Raw genomic sequence first — 22,733 nt, 5'->3', positions numbered from 1 at the left:
CAAAATTCTCAAAAACTAGTTATAATTTATTTCAACTAAGAAGGTACAAGATCAGTCTCCTATTTGTCTCTTGTTAGAAGACAAACAGGCTTCTAAGGGACTTGACGGTACTGTACTGTACTATGATAAAACAAAAACAACACATCAGAATATGACAAAACAAACAAGCTGATGGAGAGACCCCAAGAAAATACACAGGAGACAGAGATAGACACAGAGACCCATTTGTTTGTACACTTAGTAATCTCATAAAAATAAAAAACTGAAAGCCAAAATATATAAGGAAAGGACCTGTAGGATGATACATATACATACATACGTATGTATGTATGTATGTATGTATGCATGTATGTATGTATGCATGTATGTATGTATATTTGATGTACATTATAAAAATAAAAGGAAAATTGCTGATATAAGCTTACGAGACAACCACTAAGAATGCCTTTGAGCTCGTTTTCTGCTGGCCGTCTACTGCTGGGCATGCAGCCTGTCCTGAAGAATAATTTGTTTCCCCAGTGAGAATCCATTGGCGAAAACAAAATTTTCATTTGCAAGTGGTTATCAGTTGAGGATAGCGTCTAGGTTAAGGAGGAACTGCGAGGAGGAGTAGAGGGAGGGGGAACAGTAATCAGGATATATTATATGACAGAAAATACATTTTCAATGAAATAAAAACAATGCCAATAAAATATGTGACGCATAGAGTTGCATGTAGGTATACACACATATATACATATACATATGTGTGTATGAAACAAATAGAGCCTGCACAAAAATCCATATTAATAAAAATATATTTTTACCTTCAAAGAGAAAGAACAAAAGAATGCATAAGCCTATCTTTCTTACAGCGATTGCTAAAAAGCTTAAAAGCATTTTTTTTTTTAATTTAAAAATTAAATTCTTTGAATTGTTGACTTAGATTAAGGGAGAGGAAAAAAACAGAACTTAACATGTTACTTTGCACATCTAAGTTTTTGTTACGCAATGTCATCTTGCCTCTAGTGAAGTGTCGTGACTTTTACAAAGTTCACACCTTCCCTGTTCTCTTCTCGGCTAAAGATGGAGCACACTGGGCTTTCCCTGCCCTGACTCAGCAGCCTTTGGCCTCTTAAGCCATCTCTTCACCTGTCTATTGCATGTGTGGAAGCTGAGAACGAGGCTTTTGGAAGAATGAGACTGCCTTCACTACATCAAAATTACCCCTGCTATGTAGTTTCCTATGTTATTTAACTTGTTTTCCCTGTAACAACTTGATTGTTTCAAGTGTACAAATAACAGTTATTTTCCTAAAGTAAAATTTGAATAATGGCTTCCATCAAAAGCAAGTTTTCAGAATAAATTTGTGTCATTTTCTTTCTGAAAAGAAAAACATTGATATAAACTTTCAAATCCTACATGCAGGAATCCTAAATTAATGTCCCTTCTCTTCATTTTCTCTCAAGACCAAAGATTAATGTGCTCATAAGCTATCCATATCCTTAATGATTTCAATCATTTCCAAGTTGCTGCAAGAATCATCCCTCATGGAGAAATTGAACTGGTATGCTCAGCAGTACCGTGCTTATTAACCAAGCAGTGGTTCCAAATGAGAATAGGCCCAGACAGTCCCTTGGCAGCATGCATGGTGCAGAGCTGATAAGGGCTGCTGTGCAATTGCTAGATAAAATTAAAACAATGGCATTTAGATATGAAAATAATCATACCATTTCAGTAAGAACAATTCCAACATCTTATGCTGAGGTCTTTTGCTTTCACAAATGACACATACATAATATCAATGTCGGAGCAGACTGCCTCTGCATACTGCAGTCCAGGCTCCCGCCATAGGAACTGCATGCTTACCCTATTCAATAGCCATGACGTGATGAGGTTCTCATAACAATTAAAAATAATAACTTTAGGACTCATTAACGGTGTGCACTATTTCTGTGATGAATGGCATGAGATTTGTTCCTTGTTCTGCATTAGTTAACTTTTATATCAAAACTAAATTAAGCATGTAACTAGCCCAATTTGAGAGGGGGATAAAAGCCCCGTAGTGGTTAAATGCCCCCTGTTGTTCAGCGTCAGTAGGTACTGCCCCTAACAGGACACAAGTCCAAGAAGGAAGAGAAATGCATCCCTTTTGCTAAACACACATTATGAAGATCTGATTGCTGTCATAGTCAGCTGTAGGGACAACTATATTTTGAAGGTAGGATTTGTGTTGCTCATGCTTTTACTCTGGTCATGTGTGGCTCTCCCTGTTGCTCTGACAAAACACCCAGGCAAAAAACCAAGTGCAGGGAAGAGGATTTATTTCGCTTATACTTTCAGGTCATTTCCATCACTGATGGAAGTCAGGCCAGGAATCCAAGCATGAACCCAAAGCAAAGCCTGTGGCAGGATACTGCTTGTCTGGCTCGCTCACTCAGCTAGCTTTCTCATACAGCCTAGGAATGGCACTGCCCATAGTGGGATGGGTCCTCCCACATCAACCATCAATCAAGAAATTCCTTGACAGACATGGCCAAGGGCCAATCGTATTTGGGCAATCCCTCATTTGAGACTCCCTCAGATGGCTCTAGGTTGGCAGCTGAAGCTAACTAGGACACTCATATGAGCAGTTGTTTGAATGTAAGCCAGACATTCCCGATACCATTTGAGGCAGGAGGATCATGAGTTTGAGGCCATGTTAAGCAATATAGTGAAATCTTATCTCAAACACCGCCCATAAAAGTAAAAGTTTTTTAAAAATTGTATGCGCTGGTTATATTAATATCTGTTACATTAATATCTGAAGGTTGTGACGTAATTTTTTCACTCTGTTCTAGTTTGTGCCATTCAGGGATTATATTGACAGAAGTGGAAACCACATACTGAGCATGGCTAGACTTGCCAAAGACGTCTTAGCTGAGATCCCTGAGCAGTTCCTCTCCTACATGAGAGCCAGAGGAATCAAGCCATCACCGGCGCCTCCGCCATACACCCCACCCACACACGTGCTGCAGACGCAAATATGACCACGTGCAGACGCTGACGCTCACCACACAGTCAATCAGAACTGCGGAGCCTCTCATTTGCACCTGGTGCTCTGCTGGGAACCAGGGACCGAGACTCTTTCTCAGTTTGGTTGCAGCAGTCCTCGACGGTGTGCTTTCTTGGATCCAAAACCAACTCTCTTCCTAAACCAAAACTGTAAATATGGTTGTTGCATGAGCAACAGGAAAATTGTTTAAATGCTTGAAGCAAAGTAGAGATGTCTTCTCTAATTTTCAAATATTTTTTGTTTTGTTCTTGACAGAATTAGCAAATTTCCAATGTATTATTGGGAAAAAGCACAAGCTACATTTTTAACACAAATATTGTCCTTGACTGCCACATATATAGGACAGCAGTCTCTGTGTCAATGTTTACATGTTACTACTTTTTAAATTTCAATACTTTTATAACTGTTCTTAAGAATAAGTTTTGAATATTGAATCCTTTGTCTTCTAAATTGCAATATCTATACTCACAAGAGCAATATCTCTTTGAATGACTGTCTGGACAGTCATGGTATGTAAAGGGAGAGAGGGAGGAGAAAGGATCTATTTAGCGGTTAATATCTGACCTCAGTTTTAGCCAATTGTGAGAATTTAAACTTATAACCAGATGTGACCCTGTAAGACCAGTATTTTTCCTGGACTTTCGGTTTAAATTTAGACTGCCGTCAATTTGATTCATGATGCTAAGTAAAAGCAACACAAAGGCGACTATAGTGAACTGTAAATGCACAGATTTTACTTTGTATCAAACTACCCTCCTTATAATGCTAATTAATGAGTGAAACCAAGAGTCTAACTCCGAACCATGTAGCAGGTGTTTTGAATTTTGTACTCAGTTGTATCCGGTCTAGATATTTTAATTCAAAGGGATACTGGCTCTCTTGCTTGGGATTTCTTTTTCTCACCGTTCCACTTTGCCACATGGATTGCACAGGCTGAAGTCTCTTGTGAATTCTCAGTTCAACGTGTGACTTAGCACACAACACATGTGTGAAATGAACTTTTTCCTGTACTCTGACCTGCCTGTTTGTGTGAAATAACCCATTCCTGTACCCTGATCTGCCTGCTCACAATCAACTCTAAGCAGTTTTCGATGTACAGTTTTTATACGAATTACAGTTTTGTGAAGTTACGTCTAAATTTCTTTAGAACAAATGGCCTTAAATTCTCACAGAATTCCTGGAAATGATTGTGAATTGCCTTCAAACTACAGAAATGTGTTATCTATTTCTTATTCTTTTCGTGTCAACAGTGACTGCTTTATAATCTCTCTGCCCCCCCCCCCCCTTTGCTACTTGGATTACTCCTACTGTGTGTTTCCTTGTCACAAGTTGACCTCTGGTGACTTTTATAAGCATGAAGCTGTTTTACTGGAAAAAAAAAATGCATCATCCTCATAGTTAACAGATCACAGTTACACAACTGTGATATGAATTGTCCATTTTAAGTATGTATTAAAAATCTTTAAAAGGATAACTGTGTGTTCTGCAGATTTCATGGGAGTGACGGAGACTCATAATGTCCTTTGCTGATTATAAACATTTTTGCCTGTCTATTTTGTTAGCCAACAGATATTTTTTTAATTTACCTTAAATTCTTCAGTCAAAATGCAAAAGTAAGTAAGATCAATATTTGGTCAGTTATTTTCCTGTACTGACAAGCATGCACACTCTTGTCTGAATGATCGCACATTTATACAGAGCAGCACTGGATTCCAGGGCTAAAACAATCTCAGTGATATGTCATCCCTCTGGCTGAGAAGAATAGTTGGGAAAATATTTAGCCTTAGGTCTCCATGTAAGATTGAAGACATCGTGTCCCCTTGTTGAGAATGAAGATTGTATAAATAATAGGATGCAATGATTCATGTAAAGCTGGCCTCAAGCTCACGGCCGTTATGAGACATCTGTTGTAACCACCTAATTGTTGGAGTTGCTAGGAGGTACATTGCTGTTGGAATTCCCAGGAACATGTTTCACAGACGCAAACACATGTCACTGTTAGACAAGATGCTTCAGAAAGGTCTGGACTGAGAAAAAGTGGCAGAACCAAGTCACCAAACCTGCTGCAGAAACCATCTCCAGACCTGGAGTGGATGCCATAATAGTCCCGATGGTTCACACTGCTGTCCTCTTCTTCGTCCATCGCCTCCTTCTCTTATGAAAGCCTTAATCTATCCTTTTATTTGCACAACAAGCTCTCAGACTTCTGTTCCATTATTTCTGTTATCAAGACTTAACAGGTTTTATGTACCATCAATTTCCATCACTTCCCAAAGAAATAATTAAAACTATAGAGACCCCTGCACCACTTCTCACTTACCCATCCAGTCAGTCTGGGGTCTCAGTCACAGTGTTGTACTCTAATTAACTTCTGTCATTGATCAGCTGCTTTCTGAATCATCTTGTTTCCCTGTCCTTAGGGAATACGACTTGACTGGCACAGTAGTAGAGATGAAGTATAGAGGATTCCAAGTTTATCATGTAGCCACTAGAGTCAGAGAATGTTGGATGTCTTCATTGCTACTTTTAACCTTTCATCCAGCATGTAGTACAAAGATAAAAGGGGATAGGTGCAGACAGGCCATGACCATGGCGCAGACTGTTTTGTTCTTTATACTTAATGGAGATTATTAGTTGAATTATAACATTTATTTATGTTACTACTTGGCTTTTTTTTTTTTATATAATTCACAAATCTAGATAGCCTTCATCTTATAAAACAGAATGAGAACTGAGACTTCTGGGTAATAACAATACTTGATTTTATAGTGGGGACAAGAAAACAGAACAACCAAAACAATTGTCTAACAGCAATTTCCCAAAAAATAATTTCCTGATCTTGATTCCAGGAGACTCAAATATCATGATTTCTTAAAAAAAAAAAAAAAATATATATATATATATATATATATATATATATATATATATATATATATATATATATATATTTACCTATGTTGAAATCAGTCTCAGTTTCTGTTAGATCATGCAGGACTGAATGTGAGTAACAACACGTAGGATCTGGCTAGTGATACTGGCTCCTGAAGGAGTTCCCACCAAACGAAACCTTGAGCACCGTCATTGTGTTCGGCATCCCTGATACCTGTCATCAGCTCAGCCATAAAGAGACTACACACACACACACACACACACACACACACACACACACACACACACACACACACACACATCTATTTCTCATAAGACCTACCACTGCCAAACCAACCAAACCTCTATGCATCAGCTTGTACTGTTTCCATTGTTGCCCTTGTGTTATTTGCGTCTGCCAAAGAGAGCAAGGGAGTTAATTAAAACTCTTTCCTAATCAACACTGTTGAGCTGAAGACCAAACTGGTTTCCTGTCAGTGTCAGTGTGAGCGGTTTAATGAAGAAAGGAAGCTTGGAAAGCAGAACTTTACACGTAGACAGCATCCCGTGAGAGGCGTCTCATTGCTGTGTGACGCAGTGACCCATGACGTGCTGAAATGCACCTGAGAATGCATGTTGAGTAGTGTGGCATCTGGCATAACCGGGCCTCCTGGCCTCAGGCATCTTCATTAAATAAACTCAGGTTGTCTTGCATGTATCCCCATGAGCAAGTAAGGATACTTTGACTTCCTCTTTCCTCTTTGTATTCCCTGTTATCACCTTCACTTGTCTTATTGCTCTGGCTAAGACTTCAAGTACAATTGAGCAAGAATGGAGAAAGTGAACATCTTTGTCTTGATCTTGACTATAGTGGAAATGTTTCAGGTTCTTTTCTATTTATCAAGATGTTGTTTGTTGACTTGGTATACATTGTCTTTATTATGGTGAGGTGTGTTTGGTGCTTTCCCAGATTCTCCAGGACTTTGATCGTGAAGGGCCATTGGATGTTGTCAAAGGGCTTCTTTTTTTTTTTTTTTTTTTTTTTTTTTTTTGCTTCTAATAAGAGGATGGTGTGGTTTCTGTTGGATATTTGATGAGGGAGATTATATTTATTGATTTACATATATTTATCTGTCACTGTGTCTCCAAGATGAAGTTGACTTGATCATGGTAGATTGGGCTTGAAAATATGTTAGGGGTAACTGTTGCATCTATGTTTATCAGAGAGATTGGCTGAAAATCTTGCTGTTGCTTTTGGATATCTTTCTGGTACTAGGAAATTAGGAGAGTAATAACTTAGTAAAAATAATGTAGGAGGAGTGGTATTACGTATTGCAGAATAATTTTGAAGAGTATTGGTGGTAGTTTTTGTTTGAAGATAAGGTAGAATTTTGCACTATATCAATACAGTTCTTGGCCTTTTTTAGCTGGAGGACTTTTTGACTGCTGTTTTTATCTTATTAGGTGTCATGGGTTTATTTAGGTCATTAAATTCATCCTAATTTAACTTGGGTGGTTTAATAGTATATCGATTTTGTAATTACGTTTTGTGTTTATTTTATGAGTATGGATGTTTTGTCTGTACATATGTCTGTGTGCCAAATGCATGTGTTGCATCTTCTGAAGAAAGCATAGCATTGCATCCTCTGAAGTCACAGTTGACTGTGAGCTACCATATGGGTTCTGGGAGTCAAAGCTGGGGCCTTTTAATTGCAGCTCATGCTCTTAATTGCTGAGCCGTCTCTCCAGGCCCTGAATATAGATTTTTAGAGTATGTTCTTATGACTCACTGAATTTCCTCAGTGTCTACTGTAATGCATACCCTTTCATCTCTGATACTGTTAATTTGCATTCTTTTTTTTTAAGATCCCACAGCTATTGAGAAAAAAAAAATGTTATCTTTAGTGTGAGTAAAATGTTCAATAGATGTCCATTAGGTTCATAAATTCTTCTGATTTATGACCTTACTTAAGCCCAGAGTTTTCTTGTTTAATTTTTGTCTATTGGTAACAATGTTGTACTGACATTACTCTCTGTCAGGGTTTGGGGTCAGTCTGTGGTTTTGGGTGTAGTAAAACTTCTTTTATGAACTTGAGAGCCTCTGTTTGGTTCATAGATATTTCAGATTGTAACATCCAGATGAAGTTATCCTCTGATGAATATGAAGTGCCCTTTATCTCTGCTGACTAGTTCTGGTTTGAAGTCAGTTGCTAGCATAGCTGCATGTGTTTGGCTATTAGTTCCATTTGCTTCGAATACTTTTTCTCATAAGTACCTTTTCATAAATGCTTTTTGCCTTACTGTGTTGTCTTTCTTTGATGGTGAAATGCGTGTATCTTGTTTTCTAATCTAATTTATTAACTTGTGTCTCTGGAGGGAGGAATTAAGGCCATTAATTTTAGTTTTAAACAATGTGTATTACTTTCTATTATTTGTTGTTGTTGTTATTGTTGTGTTGTTGTTGTTTTCTTAGACCTCCTTTGATTTGTTCTTTTGTTCTCTTGGGTCAGTTTAACCATCTTTTCAGACCGAAGTATTTCTTCCATTATCCTCTGGTTATCATGATCATATTTTCTTGAATCTGTTTTTATCGTGCACATATTTTCTTTCTAGTTAAATGACAAATAATAGTTTTGCTGTGTTTAATAAACTTGGATGGCATTTGTGGTCTTTCAGAGCTTGCAGAGCAACAGTACTGGCCCTTCTGGCTTTCAAAGTGTCGATTGAAAAGTCAGATGTTGTTCTGATGGGAATGCTTTGCTTGTAACTTGGTCCCTCTCCTAACTTTTAGTACTCTGACTTTGCTCTGTATGTTTGTGTTTTGATTATCATATGACACAGAGAATGTCTTTCTGCCCTGGGTATTTTAGGTTTCCATGCCTCTTGCACTTTGACAGGCATCTATTTCATAAGATTGGGTACATTTTCTCCTGTGATTTAATTGAAAATATTTTCTGTCTACTTGATTTATTATAATTTTGAAGCATTCCTCTGTCCTTTTTACTTGGCTTATCAAATTTTTTATTTGAGTTTTGTTTCAGTTTAGTTTTTCAGAGATTCTATATCTTTATTAAATTCTGTTTTCACATCTGAAATGGTTTTCTGTAGCCAATCTAATTGTCCTTTTGTGGTGCCCCTGGATGGGGAGGCCTGGTGACACTCAGAGGAAGGATAGCAGGCTACCAAGAAGAGACTTGATACCCTATGAGCATATACAGGGGGAGGAGGCCCCCTCAGTTATAGGGGAAGGGAATAGGGGGAAAGCGGGAGGGAGGGAGGAATGAGAGGGTCTAAGGGATGAGATAACTATTGAGATGTAAAATGAATGAATTAATAAAAAAATTTAAATAAATAATTGTTCTTTTGTGGTCTTCACTCTAGAATTTATGCATATTCCTTTTGAGTTCCTTAATATGCTTATAGTTGGTCTTGTGAAGTCATTGCCCTGTCCATCAACTAAGCTGCTCCTCTCAGAGAACATAATGGTGGGAGTAGTAATTTCTGGAGGAGATATATTGTCTTGGTTATTTATGTTGTGTTTTGGGAATTGGGCCTGGGCATCTGGATTAGTTATTAGTGTCCTTGGTGCAGATATATATTCTCATCTTGATTGAATGGGTGTTTGGATTTTTGTGTGCTGTTACACCCACTTATCATATTGTCTAGCTAAATGATGCTTGGAGCTTAGTCTTGGGTCAACTCTGTGTTGATGTAGGAAAGTCGTGTGAGAAGCAGCTTCACTTTACCTAGAAATAGATGCCACCCAAGAGCAAATCTTCTATAGCTAGACATTTCTCTTATTTTTAGAAGTATAAGGCAGGTTCACTGACGTCTATAGATGATCATTGAGTGGCAGGGGCTCTAGTCCCACTAAGAGTGGGTGGTGCTCCCTGGAGTTAGGGTGCAGGATGCCAAGCTATTATATGGAGGAGATGGGTGGGTGGAGGCCAGGCTGACCATCCAAACCTGGGGTTGGAAGTCACAAAATGCCACATGTTCTTCAGGCAATGTGGTGATCAGGGTGACTCACAGGCCAGAGACAGTCTAGCTCTTGAGGTCCCAATCTGTAGTAAGGCTCCTGAGATGTCACGTGTTTCTCAGACGGCACAGTGGATACAGTGCCAGGTATACTGATTCTGGGGCTTCCTACTTGAGGTGGTGTTCAAAGAACGTTAACTGGCCCCCAGCTAGTGGGAGGGACAGGGTGGCTGCTGAACAGGCAGGCATGCAAACTGGCTCTGAGAGTCTGTACCTGGGTCTGTCTCAGGTAGTCTTATCTGTAATTATACACAGTTGTTGATATGACACACAGACCTTTCCCTCATCAGCCCACCATCAATCCCAACATGTGACTATGCATTTATTTCCTAGTTATTCTACATTTCACCATGGAAAATGCTAAGCCATTTAAAAATTTGCTTATTTAAACCTAAAGCAACAGTGGCCAGGGCATCAGGATTTTTCTCAACAGGAAGTTGCTGATTAATGTAATTTTCATGAAATGAGACTGCTGGCCGTCCACAATGTATTTAATTGAGTTTACTCCCTACAGATGTTTCACTGTTGTAGGCATGCATGTCATTGGCCTTAGGAGGAAGGGCAAAGAAAGAAAAATGCTTAGAACTGTCTTAAAAATAGCTATACCTGTCTCCCTCACCTTTGAGTAAGTTTTAAGAATGACTTCACTCTATTTACAAAAAGAGTCACCTTAATAATTCTTATACTTCATACAAGAAAGCTTTTTGTTTGTCTTTTCATTTCCCAACCCCTCTTAGGTCCTCCCTGCCCACCCAAATCCACACCCTCTCTTGCTCTCTCTTATTAAAACTCAAACAGGCATCTAAAAACACAACAAAGAAGGAAAATATTTATAAGGCAAACATAAACAAACATAAAGAGGACAAAATAAACAAATGAACTTCAGGAGGATGAAAGAAAAAGCGCACGTAGCACATATAGACACAGAGACTTCCACACAGACTCTCACACATAGAAATCTCATAAAGACACAAAATCAGAAATCATAATAAATAAGTAAAAGAGTCATTGAGTTTGCTTTATGTTGTCATCTGCTGCTGGGCACAAGTCCTGCCCTCCAGTGTAGTTTGCATATTCAGTGAAAGCCCATTGGAGAAAACTAGTTTTTCCTTTACAAGCAGTTATCAGTTGAAGATAACTTCTAGGTTAGGGATGGGAGCTGTTTCCACTTCCACTCTCACCACTGGGACCTCATCTGGCTTAGATCTTTGTAGGCCTTGTGCATGCTGCCACAGTCCCTGTGAGTTTATATATACATCAGTCCTGTTGTATCTAGGAGGCCATGTTTCCTTTCATTCCCTGTGGCTCTTGCTGCTTCCTCTTCCACATCAAATCCCTGACCCCTGGAAGCAGGGATTTGATGGAGACATCCCATTTAGAACTAAGCGTTCCAAGACCTTTTACTCTGGGTCTCTATATTTGTTCCCACCTACTGCAGGAGGAAGCCTCTCTGATGATGGCTGAGCAAGACACTGGGTCTGTGAGTATAGCAGAATGTCATTAGACATAATTATATATCTAGTTTCACATTCTTGGTCACCCAATCAATGCCAGGAAAGAGTTTCAACTCATGGAGTGGGCTGTAAATCCAAACAGATAGTGGTTGGTTGCTTCCACAACTTTTACGCCACTATTGAACCAGCATATCTTGCAGACAGGTCACCATTATAAATGGGAGACTTTGTACCTGAGTTTGTGTTTACCTTTCTACTCTGGTAGGATGCAGAGTACCTACAGTATCATGAAGATTAACTAATCTATAGGGTTGACGGTCCAGGTAGGCAAAGGCTTGACGTCTACATGTTTAGTAACATATATAAGAACTGTCTTCAACAACAGGACCTCACCAGCACTTTGTGGAGAGCAACCAATGGCTTTGGAAATAGCATGGGTTGTTTGGCGTTTCTGTGGGGGCCCCTTTCACAAACAATTCAATTAGATATAACCCATTCCTGGACTCGAGGTTTCATTTGGTGGTGAGGGATGTCTAGTTGGGGCTCTGTCTCCCCCATTATTTGATAATTCCATTTATAAGACAACTGTGATATAAACCATTGAGTATTATCTTTAAATTTTTTAGTATATTTAAGTTAATAAAATTACTGCCCTATCACTGTCAGTGATAAGAAGAGATAAATTCTGTATTTTGATCACTTTCAGTTCTGAGTGTTGTAGGATTTGATCTTTTTTAAAAACCTACTTTTTTGGGGTTCTTTAGTGCCTCTACTTCCCTTCCAACCCACTTATCCTAGATAGAAGAGAAAGGGGGTTAATAGGGATAGGAGAAGTAGACCTTTTTTAGACTCAGTTCCTTGGGAGGATGCCAATCTACATTGGCAGGATTCCAGAAGACCAGTTAAATAGCAAACCAGAAATTCAGCAAAAGTGACCACAACCACAGCATCCAGAAGCCAGACCCTCAAAGCAATCTCTGGAGTGTTTCTCTCTAGGAGCTAGGAGCTTCTCGAAGGAGAGTGATGAACAGCTAAAGCAATGTGAAACAGTGCAAAAGCCAAAAGCCAAGCCAAGGGTTTGGGGCTCATGTTTATCTCCTCTCAGAGTCTGTACCAGGATGTTTATCAGCTGACAGAGACCATGCCCCCGCATGAGGCAGTTTGTCTTCTAATGGACAAACATCATGTGCCCTCTCATAAGTCTGTTTCCAGTGGACAAACATCACACGTCCTCACACAAGTCAGTTTCACATCCCACACTTGGGATCAAAACAAAAACATTTTTATATCCACTACAGACTGTCGCCATGAGAAGAAACAGCAGCCATTACAGAAAATCCTTTGTTTTCTTTGTTCAGAGACAACATATACATTTTAAGTTTATTTTTTCATCAGCTGGTTCTTGAGGTCAGTCACCAAATGGAATTCTTGAAAGATGAATTAACTATAAGCGATTTTAATTTTCATTCATTTTTGTAAGGCTATTTTAGTATTTTAAATCTATGATTTTAAATATAAATTAAAAATGTTTATTACATTTGGTGTCTTTATAGGTATAAAATTCTTCCACGTTTCAGTAAGGGAGCGTTACTTACCAACACACTGTACATTGGTAGTCAAAGACCTGCATTTCCATCTCTCTGGTCTAGAAATCTTAACCATTTAATATGATATTTTCAAGGATCCTTAAAGCACTCTTATACTAGCTTCTCAAGGAGAGATTTTTGCATTCTCTGAAGTATGACTCTTTTAAGAGGCAGATAGGTGGAGTTATTGGGTAAACTTGAGTACTTAGCTATGAAAGGCACCCTCTAAGGGGTGGTACAAGTGGCAAATTTCAGCTTCTCATTTACAAAAGCAGACATGAATTGTCACCACTCTTCTTTCGTGTCCAAACTCAGAGGATGCAAGACTGATGGGGAAAGGGCTGTAAGTTTCTGTGCCTTTGTCCTTATACCTTTGATCTTCACAAAAAAGGGTCACCGGGCACACATCCTTGTATTCTTGTGGATATTCACAAGGCGCTTTCTCTATACTGAAATCCTGGCCTGAAAGAACAGACTGCTGAAAATAGACAAGTCAGATTGATGGATTATATATTTTCCCTGTCATGAATGGCCACCAAACCTTCCACAGATCCATTGGGAAGATGATTCGTAGCTCCCACCTAGGGTCTTGCACACACCAGGGTAGTTACACCTTCACCTAATCTTTTTGTTTTGGTAATCATCATTATATTGACTTCTTGCCTCCCTTGAACTTCATCCCTTCACTTAGACCTCCTCTGAAGACAGCTGGGACAATCATCTTTTGTCACAGCCTGCTCTTCTCCCCCTGATTTCATTGTATATATCCCAGTTTCTTTTATGAACTCCATAAAGCAAGAAGCAAGCAAGACTTAGTCACTCATCTCTCTCCATACGACACATGGCCTGGTTGTGACAGAGATGGTAGTCAAATTATAAAAGTAAGCTAAATAAAAAGCTAATCACTAGAACCACTGGATTGCTCATTTGTCATCATAAAGTGAGCCAGAATTCAATGTCTTCAAATGAAGAGAAGATCTATAAAGTCTAATTGGCTATAAGGCCTGATAACAGGGAGGAAATGCATGTTTGATATTGTCAACCTAACCAGCTACCCATGGCTGTAGGATCATAGACTCTAGAGGAGAAACTACTACTGCCATCTTCCTAAGCCATTATATTTTCTAACCATATGCTAAAGACTTATGTTTATACACCAAGATAAGTATAATTTTTGCCTCTATTTTAATCATATAGATAATGGGGTCAAAATGCAAAAAATAAAAAATAAAAAGTCATGTGATCATGGGAACACGACCCCACTTAATACATCTGCAATGCAAACCCTATGCCTAAGGCTCAGGGAAACATCTCAGAAGTCAGAGGAGGAAGACTGGGACATAGAGAGCGAGGACACCTGCTGTGAGATAGTGTCTTCTAGGCAGGACAGAAAAACCCATCCGTGAAGTCTCAACAATATGGCCACCTAAACAAGACCTGCTTAACAACAATACCAACTGACATGCCAGAATGGATGAGGGAAATAGCTTAAGACCCTATCCCTAGATGAAGTGTTGCTCTCAGTCATTGGATGCTGACACAGGGCTGTCCAATCCCAAGTGGTAAACCCTAAACTCAAGTATATACAAACAAAATTAAATCATCTCAGAAGGTTATATATAAACATACATATGAAGCAATAATTTAAAAGGGGGGGTCATCAAATTATGAGGGAGTGAGGGGCATGGGAAAAGTTGGAAGGGTAGAAATTATGTAAATACAGTACACAAACACACAATTCTCAAAAAACTAAAAATGTAAAGAAAACCATGCATCTAAATTGTCTTAGTTAGATTTTCTATTGCTGCAACGACAAAACACCATGAAGGAAGGATAGGGTTTATTTGGTTTACATTTCCAGATCATAGCCCATCACTGCAGGAAGTCAGAACAGGAACTCAAGCAGGGCAGGAACCTGGAGGCAGGAGCTGATGAAGAGGCCATGGAGGGGTGCTGCTTACTGGCTTGCTTCCCATGGCTTGCTCAGCCGGCTTTCTTAAGAGAACCCAGGACCACCAGCCCAGGGATGGCATCACCCACCACGAGTTGGGCCCTCCCTCACTGATCACTAATTGAGAAAATGCCTTACAGCTGGATCTCATGGAGGCCTTTCCTCAACTGAGGTTTCTTCCTCTCTGATGACCCTGGCTTGCGTCAAGTTGACACACAAAGCCAGCTAGTACATAGATATAAAGCAACCAGTTTTCTAAAAAAGAAGGAGGGGGTTAGGGCTATTCTTAAGGACAACCACCATTCTCTGTAGGCTTCATGCAGGCTAATGGTGGGTGAAAGATGGGAAGGAGCATTAGGCCTATTCTTACCAACAACTGACATCCTTTACGGGGGCTTCAAAGTCTAGCTAATGGCATGCAAAACTGTTTGTTGAAATGTAATAAAATGAATTAAAGATCATCAGCAGCAACAACAACAAACTCAAAGCAGCCCCATTTCTCACTTTTTCATTTTTTTTTTCTTCCTTTGCTCTTGTTCTTTGGCATGACCTTGCAGTAAAATGGTCAAAAGCCAGGCAGAGTGCAGGAGAGAAGGAATTCTGGAAGCTTTGACACAATCTGACGGCCACTTGGACCTATGTTAGCACAGACTAGGCAAAGGCCTTCACAAGATGCCACCTTATTCTTTCTTATTTCTTTTGGAAATCCTTTTGACCAAAATGGTGAAAATAGCAACACAAAACAAACTGTGGTAAATGAAATAAGAGGCTGCTTTCAGTGAATACTCAGATTCTTCCTTAAAATAGAAAGAAAACAAGAATTTATAGTTTATACTGGAAAGACATTAAATCCTTACCTCTGTCTCATCTCTGTCTTCCTGATGTATTATGCCCATGTAGATGGGGTGGATACATGTCTTCACTGGTGTGTGTGTGTGTGTGTGTGTGTGTATGTGTGTGTGTGTATGTGTGTGTGTATGTGTGTGTGTATGTGTGTGTGTATGTGTGTGTGTATGTGTGTGTGTATGTCTGTGTGTATGTGTGTGTGTGTATGTGTGTGTGTATGTGTGTGTATGTGTGTGTGTGTGTATGTGTGTGTGTGTCTGTGTGTGTGTATGTCTGTGTGTATGTGTGTGTATATGTGTGTATGTGTGTGTGTGTGTGTATGTCTGTGTGTGTGTACACACCATAATGTGTGTGATGATACTAGTAAAAGTGGACTCGGTAAACAAGACATGGGATCTTGAAGAAAGAAAGGTTTTTCCACTTATTTTCTACATTTCTTGATTTCTGTCTCCTGAAGGAAATATTTGCTGCCTCTACAGGAGCTAGACAGCAATTCTGATGCTTAAAACTTTGCAAATGCATTCACAACAGGACATGGTCATTCTCAAATCCTACTGTGCCCAAATGTATTATTTTTAATGTATTCTTGCATCCTTTGCTTAGCAACAATAGTGAAGTGTTTAATGCCTATGGATTTAACTGTGGTGTAGAGAACTTTAGGTACACTGACATTTTAGCTCAGTATTCCACCCACCCACCTGCCATTGTAAGACTGAATTCCATTAAACTTTCTGAGAGGGGATGAATAAATATTCTAAATCCTACCAGCATCCCCCATTGTGTGATCAATTTCCTCTAAGCTGCAATATAATCATGATTTTCAGTATTTAATCATTTAGGAAAAGCTACTTCACACAGAACCTCCAAACTATGACTTTTTCAATTTCTCAAGTCAAGTGCTTCTTTGAAACACAGCTTTCTTGCCACCCTTTGATTGCTAAGACTCACTCTCTCTCAATAGACAGATGTGAAGACTCGCTTTAAATATCAATAGAAATGATTTCAGCTCTTTCTCCTGGGCAGCCTCTGCTTTTGCACTGGGTTGGTTTGATGTTAGGAATCAATATCCGACCAGGGTTCATTAACAGAAAGCCCACTTGCCTTAAATTGTGTTTCACTGGCAGCAATTTGTCAGATAGTCCCATCTTCCTCAATGGACATGGTCAGGTAAATGTAGACTCTTATATTGCAATCACAGTTATGAATATTAATTCTCATGTCACACTCTAAACATATCTGTGCTGATTTTTTTTTTTTTTTCTCAACTTGACATAAAGCTAGACACATTTGGGAAGAGAGAATCTTAATTGATGAACTGCCACCATAAGATTGGCCTATAGGCAAGTCTGTTGGGCATTTTATTTATTAGTGACTAATTTGGGAAGACCCAGGCCAGGATGGGCCATGTTCTGGGGTGTATAATGAAGCAGACTGATCAGGCCATGAGAAGCAAGGCAGAAAGTTGCTTTTGGTCATGGTATTTTATCCCATCAACAGAAACCCTAACTAAGATAGTCTTTATATGTATACCTATCTTTATTGTTTATATATGTAGGTTATAAAATGATGGCAAAGGGTTAAAAAAAAAAGGAATTTCAAAGAGGTATATGAAGGCAGAACTAGAAAAAATTGTAGTTATACAAGGTATTCTCTGTGGGGGATGAGATAACAGATCAAACCAAGCTGGAGAATCCGCTCAGGCTGCTGGCTATAGGTTATAGATCCGGAGTTAAGATGGAAGAGCAAGGCCAAGTGAAGGGGCAATACCAGGTCTGAGCAGCCGAATGAGTGCCAGGTCCAGGCGCATTAATGGTTGCCTGGCTGGACTGTACATTCAGATGGGTAAATGAGAGAAAGGATGGGCATGGGCAGGCGTCATTTCTAGGAGGCCTCATCAGCAATAAATCTAAGCCAAGATGAAGTCCCTGGGAGAGTCAGGGTTTCTCTGCCTGATGGTCCCTTGGTGCCCACACCAGACGGTCAGGGGACATGTGAGGCCATCCATCCCCTTGGCATTCCCATGGGGTCCAGATGAGGAAGGTGTGTCCTTTAATCAGACTAGGATGGGCTGTGAGTTCTTGGCCCTGATTTTCCCTCATATGATCTTAATAAACTGCTTGACTTTCACCTAACCATAATAAATGTATAGGCTGGCAGTCTTTTAATTCCCAAGAATAAGTCATTTATCAGTCCGTGCTAGATAGGTGATGGCACACTGGCCATATGTCCATCCAGGGGCAGAGTCCTTTCTTTGTCTTCAAAATGGAGCAAAACTGAATCTCTCCAGGCAAGGTAAAGTCTGAGAAAGCATGTTTAACCTGGGTAAGGCCACAACTCTGTCTCTTCTAGTGAGACACGTGTTGGACTTTGTACTGGTGTTTCTCCAGACACAGACACAGCTGGCACTGTGCTTGGATTCACCTCATCCCACTCTGAAGCAACTCAGCAAGTTTGCTGGCAAAATGATGTTCTCAAAGGGTTGACAGCTTGGCCTGCGGTAGAAGTATGCCCATGTCATCACACTTTGCCAAGGAAAATACAAGCTTCATCCAGTTTCAGTTCCAATTACACAGTACATAATAAAGAACACTGAGCGTTATGGGTCCTCTATCTGGGATTCAAGTTTAGCTGAAGAGCCTGTGATTTTACTTGCTAAGTCTGATACCTTTATTTATCTTTCTACAATAAAATTTATGTGTTTGTCCAAAGACATTGACGTAATTACTAATATCTGTGCTCTTAATCAGCTTTGAAACTCATCATGCCACTTCTTTTTTCTCCTTAGTCAACAATGACACTAATTAATATTTTAATTACTATAATCACAAATCTATTAACCTACTGTCTGTTGTTTTACTACAGTAGACAGTATAAGTATATACTTCATTTATTAAATTTTGCTATATATAATACTTCTCAGGCAATGTCAAGATCACAGATGATATTAACAGAACCTTGTGTTTGTGTTCGAATGTATTTCAGTTCCACATTTATGTCAAACTCCTTAAGATACAAGTCTTATTTTTGTGAAATTAACACTAATTTATTGTTCATTTACATATTTGTTATTTCTATTACTCTTCATTACTTCTTGCATTTCTGTTTCCATCTGGGATAATTTTTCTTTTACCTTAACATCTTTTTTCCTCCCTCCCCTCTCCCTATGCTCCTCCCTACTTTCTTCCTTTCTTCCCTCCCTCCCTTCCTCCCTCCCTTTCTCCTTCCCTCTCTCCCTTTCTTCCTCCCCCTTCCCTTTCTTTCTCCCTCACTTTCTTCCTCTCTCCTTCCCTCCCTCCCTCCCTTTCTTCCTCCCTCCCTCCCTTCCTCTCTTCATCTCTCCTCCCTCCCTTCTTCCTGCCCTCCCTTCCTTTCTTCCTTTTTTTCCTTGAAGAGTCTACTGGTAAGAAGTTCGATGTTGTACCACCCTACCTTAAGACAGGGTCTGGCTGTTGTGCTCCAGGCTGCTTACCTGCTACTAAGGATCCTCCTACTTTGTCCTCATAAGTACCAGGCTTGCAAATATGCTTACCATCCTTGGCTCTGCATGTGCTTTCGAAGGATAATTGCTCTGTGCAAAGGATTTAAGTTAGCATTTATTTTTACTCTCTATCTGTGGCAGTTAATCTTCATTTCAACTGATGAAATTTATAACCATCACACAACCTCTGAGTATGTTTGTGAAGATGTTTCTAGAAATTTTTAAAAGAACAAGGAAGACTCACTTGAATACCAGTGGCACCATCCCAGGAGCTAGGGGTTGTCTAGAATAAAATGGAAACTATGCAATAAGCATATTAATCTCTCTCTACCTCCTGATTGCAGTTCAATGTGACACTACCTCATGCTTTTGCTGCTGTGGTGCCCCGCCATGGTGTAACTGAGACTGAGCCAAAATTAACCCTTTTCACTTTAAATTGCTGTTGTCAGGTAATCCCTCACTGAAACAAGTAACACTTCTAAATGGAGATCTCATTTCCTTTTGTTCCCACTCCCACTGTTAAAAACTCAGTACTCAAGAACTTACATTTTATCCATAAAGTCTACATCCATCCTCCAATAAATGTTAATTTGATTTCGTTTTCAGCCAAGTACTATGTTGTATTTAGTTGTTAGATTCCTTGTATTTATTTTCAATTGAGTTTATTTGGATGGCACATATTGAGATTTTCATTAAGTTTTAATTTTTCATACACATCATTTTAATTTATATTTCTACTAATCTCTGTTTTCTCACCTTTGGCAATTGTAATTATCTTCCTGTGATGAGTAGATTCATGTCAGCTTGACACAAGCTAGAGTCATCTGAAAGGACAGAACCTCAACTGAGAAAATGCCTCCATATGATCCAGTTCTAAGGCATTTTAAAAAGTAATAATTTATATGGGAGGGACCAGACCATTGTAGGTGGTACCACCCCAGGTACCACCCCAGATCTAGGGATTTATAAGAAAACAGGCGGAGCAAGCCCAAACAAGCAAGTCAGTAAGCAGCACCCTTCCATGCTCTCTGCTTATAGCTTCCTCTCTTGGTTGAGTTCCTGTCCTGACTTTGTTCAATAATGAATAATGGTGTGGAAGTGTAATCCAAGTAAACTCTTTCCTCTCCAAGTTGCTTTGGTCATGGTGTTTTATCACAGCAGTAGTAACACTGAGACAAAGCGTGGTAGTAGGAATGTGGGATATTGCTATGTCAAACCTGAGCACATTGTTTCGGGGAGGATTATGGGAGGAACTTGGGGCTAAAAGAGCCATTGAGTGTTGCGAGCTGAGTGGGCTGTTGTGCAGCAAGAGCTTGGGAGACAAGAATGTTGAAAGCAGTGCAGAGGATGGAGGCCTGGTTTGTCAAGTTTCAGAGGGAACCGGCCCTTCGTGTGAAGAATCTGTGGCGTCTGGTCGGACGGAGCTGAAGAACTGGTTGTAACTGACCAGAGACCAGACCACTGAAGTGGTTTTGCTTTGCTGGGATCATGGATGCTGGTCAGCAGAGGCTGAAGAGTCAGCTGTGATTAAGCAGAAGCCAGCACTACTGTGTCAGCACACAAAAGCTGTGTTCCGGAGATGGCCATAAGATGATTGAAAGAAAGCGTGAGATATTTGCCATTCTATTTGCATGGGATATTTGCATGCACTTTTAAATGTGCTATAATTTACTTAAAGCCAATCTTGCCTGATCTATTTTCTTAGGAATGTTTTGACAAAATTCAAATCCTTACATTTATACCCTTCTTGAATAAACTCGCAGAAGTACTAGAAAGCATTAATTAAATAAGCATGGTGCCTATGATAAAGCCATGCAGGTACCTCAATGATTATTAAAGAATTTCATCATCTCTCAGTTACAGCTTGCCCAAGGCCTTATTAAATCAAGCTATGCTGTTTAGGTTTTTATATTCCAAGACAGCAACTGGAAAAAGTAGCACATGTAAATGTGTCACATAGGCAATTAAATTTGAATGACCTAATAAAATTTCCCCATACCTTCAGTTTTTCCTTCCTCTGTGTCTCGGAATAATAAGACTACAGGGATATTTTCATGGCATTAAAGTCTAGTTATAACTTAAAACTATTTACTTAAAGGACATATACCCTGTGATTTAAATCAAAGAGCGTTTACAGGGCCATCAAGCATGCATACACACACACACACACACACACACACACACACACACACACACACACACACCATCCTAAATATATAAATACTACCTGTTCAATCTGTACAGTGTTACTTGTCTGTATATGATCCCAGTGACCACTCACTTTTAAACCTTCATTTTCTTCCCACATCCTGTCCCTTAATCTATTCTATTTTGTGTCTTAAGTGCCCTCCAAATCTACCAGCCTTTCTTCTGCTACGTGAGTCCACCATAATTTCTGACTCTCTTACTGCCTTTCTTTCTGTCTTAGTTGCTGCAGCCCTTTCACCACTACAGTGAAAAACCCTTTATCAGGCAGAAGATGCTGTTCTCTTACAGTAAACATGTCAAAGATACCCCATTGCCCGTCAGAAAAAGTCTGTGTTTGTGATCATGGCTATTGAGTCCTAACAGAGCTGTAGACTACTGTCCTATCTACCTGTCCTAAATTCCATCTCTCTCTCTCTCTCTCTCTCTCTCTCTCTCTCTCTCTCTCTCTCTCTCTCACACACACACACACACACACACACACACACACACACACAGAGAGAGAGAGAGAGAGAGACAGACAGAGAGACAGACAGACAGACAGACAGACAGACAGAGACAGGCAGACTATCACAGCACCACACTATCAACCCATTTTCAATGCTGTATTAATAATTCATGGAACATAAATTTCAACAAAGCCAGAACACAGTATTGAAGATCTCCTTCATAGGAAAATATCCCAGCAGGTCAATGTAATCTGTTTAAAATAAGTACAGTTACTATCTTCCGCTGAACTTTTATATTTTGAGAAAGGGACCCACTATGTGGTTTAGGCTAGCCTAAAAAAATCTGTGTAGACCAGGCTGGCCTCAAATCATAGAGACCCACCTCCTGAGTGCTGGAGCTAAAGATGTGCACCACCACACACAATGTTAGTAAACCTTTATTGATCTGTGGGTCTCACACGGCATGTAGTTTTGATACTACAGACTCGTGGCCATACTTTCAATTCCTGTAGACTCACTACTCTCTTGATGACCCAGTTTATCCTAAGTTCTTTAGTTGTGGCTTGCCTTGGTCTCTCCTCTCTTTGCCTGACTTCTTCTTTACATACAATGTTTGTTTTGGGGAAGTCTTTCTGGCCTCATAAACCACCAGGACCTCCAAAACCACAATGCTAGATGCACCTGAAGAACAGTATATTTCTACATTGTATTGCAGTGTAAAAGCTTTTACTTTAATGAGTTGAACTGCAAAGCTGTGGAAAGTCTAACACTGACTAGGAATTCAAGCTCCTATGAGATTTATAAAAGCTTAATGATCCATTCAA

At 39.6% G+C, this 22,733-nt stretch overlaps 1 protein-coding gene across 3 annotated transcripts in view; it reads left to right on the top strand.

Annotated features, from left to right (window-relative positions):
- The window catches only part of Cpne8 (copine 8), a 174,294-nt gene extending 170,230 nt beyond the window's left edge, over window positions 1-4,064 (top strand). For all 3 annotated transcript variants that reach the window (XM_051160226.1, XM_051160227.1, XM_051160228.1), the window contains one exon: window positions 2,820-4,064. In XM_051160226.1, the coding sequence (XP_051016183.1) occupies window positions 2,820-3,008 (189 nt within the window). In that variant the 3' untranslated portion in view covers window positions 3,009-4,064. The remainder of the gene's footprint in view (window positions 1-2,819) is intronic.
- Window positions 4,065-22,733: the final 18,669 nt, after the last annotated feature.

The sequence above is a fragment of the Acomys russatus genome, chromosome 17 (genome assembly GCF_903995435.1).
Source record: "Acomys russatus chromosome 17, mAcoRus1.1, whole genome shotgun sequence".
NCBI classification, from domain to species: Eukaryota; Metazoa; Chordata; class Mammalia; order Rodentia; family Muridae; genus Acomys; species Acomys russatus.
This window is presented reverse-complemented; position numbering and strand designations above follow the sequence as displayed.